General features: G+C 41.3%; 1 protein-coding gene across 1 annotated transcript in view; it reads right to left on the minus strand.

The window, feature by feature from the left end:
• Positions 1-5,917, minus strand: part of LOC311143630 (uncharacterized protein) — a 58,719-nt gene extending 52,802 nt beyond the window's left edge. The window contains exon 1 of the mRNA XM_084179495.1: positions 5,745-5,917. Within this exon, the coding sequence (XP_084035621.1) occupies positions 5,745-5,835 (91 nt within the window). The 5' untranslated portion in view covers positions 5,836-5,917. The remainder of the gene's footprint in view (positions 1-5,744) is intronic.
• Between the last annotated feature and the right edge of the window lie 1,355 nt (positions 5,918-7,272).

The raw sequence follows: 7,272 nt of genomic DNA on the forward strand, positions 1-7,272 counted from the left end.
TATATAGAGGGGTATATGGAGGGGTATATGGAGGGGTCTATATAGAGGGGTATATAGGAGGGGTATATAGAGGGGTATATAGAGGGGGTATATGGAGGGTATATGGAGGGGTATATAGAGGGGTATATAGAGGGTATATAGGAGGGGTATATGGAGGGGTATATAGAGGGGTATAGGAGGGGTATATAGAGGGGTATATGGAGGGGTATATGGAGGGGTCCTATTGGAGGGGTATATAGAGGGGTATATGGAGGGGTATATGGAGGGGGTATATAGAGGGGTATATAGAGGGGTATATAGAGGGGTAATAGAGGGGTATATGGAGGGGTATATGGAGGGGTATATAGAGGGGTATATGGAGGGTATATGGAGGGGTATATAGAGGGGTATATAGAGGGGTATATGAGGGGTATATGGAGGGGTATATGGAGGGGTATATAGAGGGGTATATAGAGGGGTATATGGAGGGGTATATAGAGGGGTATATAGAGGGGTATATAGAGGGGTATATGGAGGGGTATATGGAGGGGTATATTGAGGGGTATATAGAGGGGTATATAGAGGGGTATATGGAGGGGTATATAGAGGGGTATATTGAGGGGTATATAGAGGGGTATATAGAGGGTATATGAGTATATAGAGGGGTATATGAGCGGTATGTGGAGGGGTATTTGGAGGGGTATATAGGAGGGGTTAATGGAGAGGTTATATGGAGGGGTATATGGAGGGGTATATGGAGGGTATCTGGAGGGGTATATGGAGGGGTATATAGAGGGGTATATAGAGGGGTATATGGAGGGGTATATGGAGGGGTATATAGAGGGGTATATGGAGGGGTATATAGAGGGGTATATAGAGGGGTATATGGAGGGGTATATGGAGGGGTATATGGAGGGTATATAGAGGGGTATATAGAGGGGTATATAGAGGGGTATATGGAGGGGGTATATAGAGGGGTATATAGAGGGGTATATGGAGGGGTATATGGAGGGGTCTATAGAGGGGTATATGGAGGGGTATATGGAGGGGTATATAGAGGGGTATATAGAGGGGTATATAGAGGGGTATATGGAGGGGTATATGGAGGGGTATATAGAGGGGTATATGGAGGCGTATATGGAGGGGTATATGAGAGGTGTATAGAGGGGTATATAGAGGGGTATATGAGGGGTATATGGAGGGGTATATAGAGGGGTATATAGAGTGGTATATAGAGGGGTATATGGAGGTGTATATAGAGGGGTATATAGAGGGTATATAGAGGGGTATATGAGTGGTATATGGAGGGTATATAGAGGGGTATATAGAGGGGTATATGGAGGGGTATATAGAGGGGTATATAGAGGGTATAGAGGGGTATATAGAGGGGTATATGGAGGTCCTATAGGGGTATATGGAGGGGTATATAGAGGGGTATATAGAGGGGTATATGAGGGGTATTATGAGCGGTATGTGGAGGGTATTTGGAGGGGTATATGGAGGGGTTTCTGGAGACGTATATGGAGGGGTATATGGAGGGGTATATGGAGGAGTATCTGGAGGGGTATATGGAGGGGTATATAGAGGGGTATATAGAGGGGTATATGGAGGGGTATATGGAGGGGTATATAGAGGGGTTATGGAGGGGTATATAGAGGGCTATATAGAGGGGTATATGGAGGGGTATATGGAGGGGTATATGGAGGGGTATATAGAGGGGTATATAGAGGGGTATATAGAGGGGTATATGGAGGGGTATATAGAGGGGTATATAGAGGGGTATATGGAGGGGTATATGGAGGGGTATATAGAGGGGTATATGGAGGGGTATATGGAGGGGTATATGGAGGGGTATATAGAGGGGTATATAGAGGGGTATATAGAGGGGTATATGGAGGGGTATATGGAGGGGTATATGGAGGGGTATATATAGAGGTGTATATGGAGGCGTATATGGAGGGGTATATAGAGGGGTATATAGAGGGGTATATAGAGGGGTATATAGAGGGGTATATGGAGGGGTATATGGAGGGGTATATGGAAGTGTATTTCGAAAACACTGTATAGGTGGAATGTGCCCCAACCCCCTCAAAAATACAAATATATTATTTTTTAAGTGAAAACTATTTGGAGGGGGGGGGGGGGGGGGTAAACTCTTAACTTCCTGCATTTCAACACCCTTTGCCATGGGCCAGAGAGAAGAAGGGGCAGTTTTATAATGCTATTCTACACATTCTTTCATGGGGCAGAGAGAAAAACTTGCTGTTTTATGGCTCATCTCATGCTATTCTTCACATTATGCCATGAGGATGAGAGAAAATGTTGCGGTTTTAAAGCTAATTTCATGCTACTCTAAACATTTTGCCATGAAGCTGAGAGAAAATGTTGCAGTTTTAAAGTAACTGTCCCAGTGAAAATCTAACTTTTAAAAGTTAATATTCTGTTAATTCATACCCAAATAATGTTGTTGACTCACCCTATACTCATATTTGTGGCCAAAGCATAAATTGCAGAAAAAATACTTTGGGTTTAAATAATGTGTGCTTTTTCCTCATAGAGGATGATGTCCTGAGGAGGATGAGCTGGCAAATCTGCAGTCTACTCAGATGAATATTTTTTATGACCGGTGTACACCCACCCATTCTGCTGTTGCGGTACGCCCACACCATTCCAACACTGAAAAGCAGCTTTTTAACATACTTAATTAACATTTTTGGGGAAGGAAAACTATTTCATTCAGATTGTAATTAATTATTGGTCATTTTTCATAGAAATCTGGAAACACAGGACAGTTACTTTAAAGGTCGACTTTGGGCAAAAACTTTAGCACCAGAAGTGCCATTTCTTAGTTATATCTACAGCTTCCGTCCAATAACAAATCCTGTGAAATGACATATTATCCCCCCATCCCCCGTGGCAATGTTGCCTGTGTTCACTAATTTGCTTGTGACAGCTTGCACACTACATACTCAGAAGAATACTTACAGAACATACTTGTATTATGCAGTGAGGACCTACCTATGGCGGAATAATGATTGTGTTTTGTTTGTATGTGTGTGTGCCAAGCTTAGACCTCTCGTTTGTCATCCGCAAGGCTATCAAGAATTTGAGACCCTTCAGCAAGCAAACTTCCAACACATGCGTACACATGTGACATTCATCTAAAACTGAAAAAAAAGGGGGAAAAAATGATTTCAAACATTTGCTCTAAACATGTTTCCAGCCTTCAAAGGTTCATCTTGAACTCTCCCAAATTCCTCCCAAGTCCCTCCCAGTTTAAAAAATATATATTTAATACCCTCCACAATCTTTTCTTCTTCTTCATGGTTACAGTCTTTTTTTTTCTAGAACAGATAAATATTGCTGTTGTGTTCCAACCACTCTGAGACAGAATGTCTGTTTGCAATTTCTCACTTTCATCAACATTCAACCACACTCAATTTTAAGTCGCCATTTTCCATATAAAAATCTCAATTAAACCCAGATACACTGCTTATTATAGATGAGGGCATAGAAGGCACATGTGATTACTATTCTGTATTACTATATAAGTCTTGGAATGTCCTACAATGCATTTACACTTTTCAAATGTGCAAAATAACATATTGAATCATTGGGTGTGTCTAGCGTTTTCCTCAGCAACACCTCAGCCTATTCAGCAGCTCGTCTCTGTCACCACATTACACACTTTACTTTTCATAACGTTTCAATCCAATTGCAAATTTAGAGTCTTCTGATTCAACCAGGGTTTGATTTGTTCTTGAAATGACAACGTTTTCAATACAGGGATTTGTTGCTGCCGTTCTAAGGACTCATAAATGCTTTGGAAAATATGATGGCCTTTCTGCTCACAATGACGTAAAGTGGCTAAAACCTCAACTGTACTCCGTACTTAACTGAACATAACCATTCCATGATAGCCATATACTAAAACATTCCTCAAAAGCACAGTTGACTCATTTTTCACTTAGTTGCGAGAATCTGAGTCAACTTTCCGCTGCTTTGACAGGATTGAATTAGAACGTTCTTCCCCCTGGGCTGACATCATTAATGTTCTGTGGGAACATGAGTTCAAGTTCTCGGTGCCTCGTTTCATATGGACAAATATGCACAAGTTGGCCTCCACCCTGAGCAGAGAACAGACAGGGAAACGACTAGTGGGACTAGTACTCTGAAAATCCAATAAAATGTAAGGAACATAACTTTCCTCTGTCGTCACCAGTCGTCCATTTTGAAGAGGCATTAGATCAGGGGCCCTACGTAAAATATGTCATCTTTCGAGAAAATTAGGTTCATGTCCTCCTCTTGTCAGGCTTGATAGATGAACATATATTACCTAAAGTAGTCCCATGTTTTACTGGAAGATATGTCTCTATGGTAACAGTATTGTCATAATGGTAATTAACTCAACATAAAATGTGCAGACATGTTGAACGTCATTATGCTTCATACATGCTCAGACAGATGTGAAAGAGGCTTTTTAAAGTTCCTGTTTATTCCACCACAAGGGGGAAACAAACTCCAATCGAGGCTTTGGCTACAGGTCAAAAAGATTGACTTGACAGCTCACTGAAATCACGGGCCATTCAAGGGCCACAGAGGTACTTTTCAGTAGCCTGCTTTATGTCTTTTCCCCTCATGACATCATACATAAAATGACATTCCATGACATCATAATATTAAAAAATCACTGAAAGAAGACACGACATCACTATAACAATGACACTCAGGTGTTTCAGCTCTGGGTTTTAAGTGCTGGCCACCTAGTCTGTATAGGCTACCTATACTCTCTTAGAAGAAAAGATGCTATCTAGAACCTAAAATGGTTCCTTGGCTGTCCCCATAGGAGAACCCTTTGAATAACCCTTTTTGGTTATTTTTTGAGTTCCATGTAGTATACTTTACACAGAGGGTTCTACATGGAACCCAAAAGAGTTCTACCTGGAACCAAAAAGGGTTATCCTATGGGGACAGCCGAAGAACCCTTTTGGAACCCTTTTTTCTAAGAGTGTAGAGAGCTCTGATGACTCAGTGAATCCAACACCATTTGCCCCTTCTCTGTCTCCTCTCCTCACATCTGCCCTGCATTAGAATGCAAGCTGTGTTCCCTCCAAGATGTATGGTGTTGTCTCAGCAGATGTAGAATACAGAGGAAAGAAATCTGGTTGTTGGTGAACAAGAGAATTGAGGAATAAAGTTAGTCCTCAGGCACTCCTTTTCTCTCACAGAGCTTATTTGCCCATTTAGGATAATCCACACTAGAAAGTTACTCTCATCTCTTTTAAACCTTTCCAAAGTTGGAACGAATCTCAGAGAAGCTACCGGCTAAGGTCTGTCCCAATCATCCTTTACAGAAATCTATCTTACATGTTCCATGCCGTCACTGTGTCCTCAGCTGCTATCCATTAGAATGGAATAAAAAGAAAAAAGAAAAAAAACAAGGTAAAGGTGCAATTCATTTTGCCTTGCTATTTACTTTGGCAAAAACAGATCCATCTTAATAAAGAAACAAATTGTTATCTGTACATCCAGCACTTTTTCTCATTAGCAGAATACTCCAGAACTACCCTAACTAAATACATCCAACAACTTGAACCAAATGAGGCTCTTCACAGATAAAATGTCCAAATTCAACACCAGAGAAGTCCTAGTCCAACAAGCTCGTGTTAAAAGTTCAACTCAGCGTGCAGCCATACTCTTAACGCTATACCAATCAGTGTTCATTAAATTAAGCATTAAAAATTAACAAGCAGTGAGGTACTTACCACTGTTTCCGTCCTGGCATTTCACAAAAAAAACCTGAGTCACAGAGACAACCAGAAAAAGGCAAATCCTTGAAAACACAAAGCTCATCATGTCTATAAGAAAGACATGGGCTCTCCTTGTGCGCGAAGGAATGAAAATGTATCACTGCACCATGTAGCCAGAGAACACTACCAGTAAGCAGCGAGCAAGACAGACCCAACCCAGACCGCACCAGTGCTTTTGTTTGGGGGGTAGTTACAACTTTAAATGAGAAGAAACGCTGGCAACCCTAATTTTCCTCCCCCTCTTGTCAGCCCTCTCTCATAACCCTCCACTCAAAGTCATTTGTGGTTTTGTGAAAACTACACCCTTGTTTACAAGTTTCCATCATTCTAGTGATTCTTGTGTGTTACTTTTTGTTCTCGGTCTAAAACAACTGAGATCATAATTAGAGCAAAGATTGGAAGAAACAGATAAGAAAAGCTTTGTTTGTCACTGATTTCATTTACTCCACCCCCTCCCTGGAGTTGGTTGCTAAGCAGGTGTGTTGAAGTGCTGTTTTAGGGGTTGAAAGGCAACTTTTTATTAGAAGAATAAAAATAAAGTTTATGGCCCATAGTCTCTGTGGAAAGGTGATGGGGAACCTGAACTGTGCAACTGTACAGAGCGTACAACTGCTGGTGTGGTTGTAGGTGGGAGTGAGATTTCTTGACTTTTTGGGGGGCAGATTTATAAATGATAAATCAATGTATTATTTATTTATTATTATTTATGTATTTATTTAGAAATGATAAATTAATACATTAATAAATTGAGTTATTTATCAATAACTTCCATGTTTGTTCTTTATCAGGATGATTGCGAACATACTCCGATGTACAACAACAACATTGGGAAGTATTACAGCGGAGGGACAAAGCATCATTGGGAATGTGAGATGATAACGGTGGCCATATTGGTAAGAACAACCAGGTTGAAATGTTAGCCAGTACTCAAGGGATAAAGTAACCGTCCAGTGAAAATCTCACTTGTAAAAGTTCATATTCTGTTAACTCATACCCAAATAATGTTGTTGGCTCATCTTATACTCGTATTTGTGGCCAAAGCATACATTGGGGAAAATTAAACAGACCGTTTAAAAAATGCTTGCTATTTCCTCTTAGAGAATGATGTCATCCTGCCTAACACAATTCTGTTTTTGGGGTACGCCCACACCATTCTGTTTTTGGGGTACGCCCACACCATTCTGTTTTTGGGGTACGCCCACACCATTCTGTTTTTGGGGTACGCCCACACCATTCTGTTTTTGGGGTACGCCCACACCATTCTGTTTTTGGGGTACGCCCACACCATTCTGTTTTTGGGGTACGCCCACACCATTCTGTTTTTGGGGTAGGTCCACACCATTCTGTTTTTGGGGTACGCCCACACCATTCTGTTTTTGGGGTACGCCCACACCATTCTGTTTTTGGGGTACGCCCACACCATTCTGTTTTTGGGGTAGCCCCACACCATTCTGTTTTTGGGGTACGCCCACACCATTCTGTT

Source organism: Coregonus lavaretus, assembly GCF_964263955.1.
Source record: "Coregonus lavaretus genome assembly, chromosome: 16".
Lineage (NCBI taxonomy): Eukaryota > Metazoa > Chordata > Actinopteri > Salmoniformes > Salmonidae > Coregonus > Coregonus lavaretus.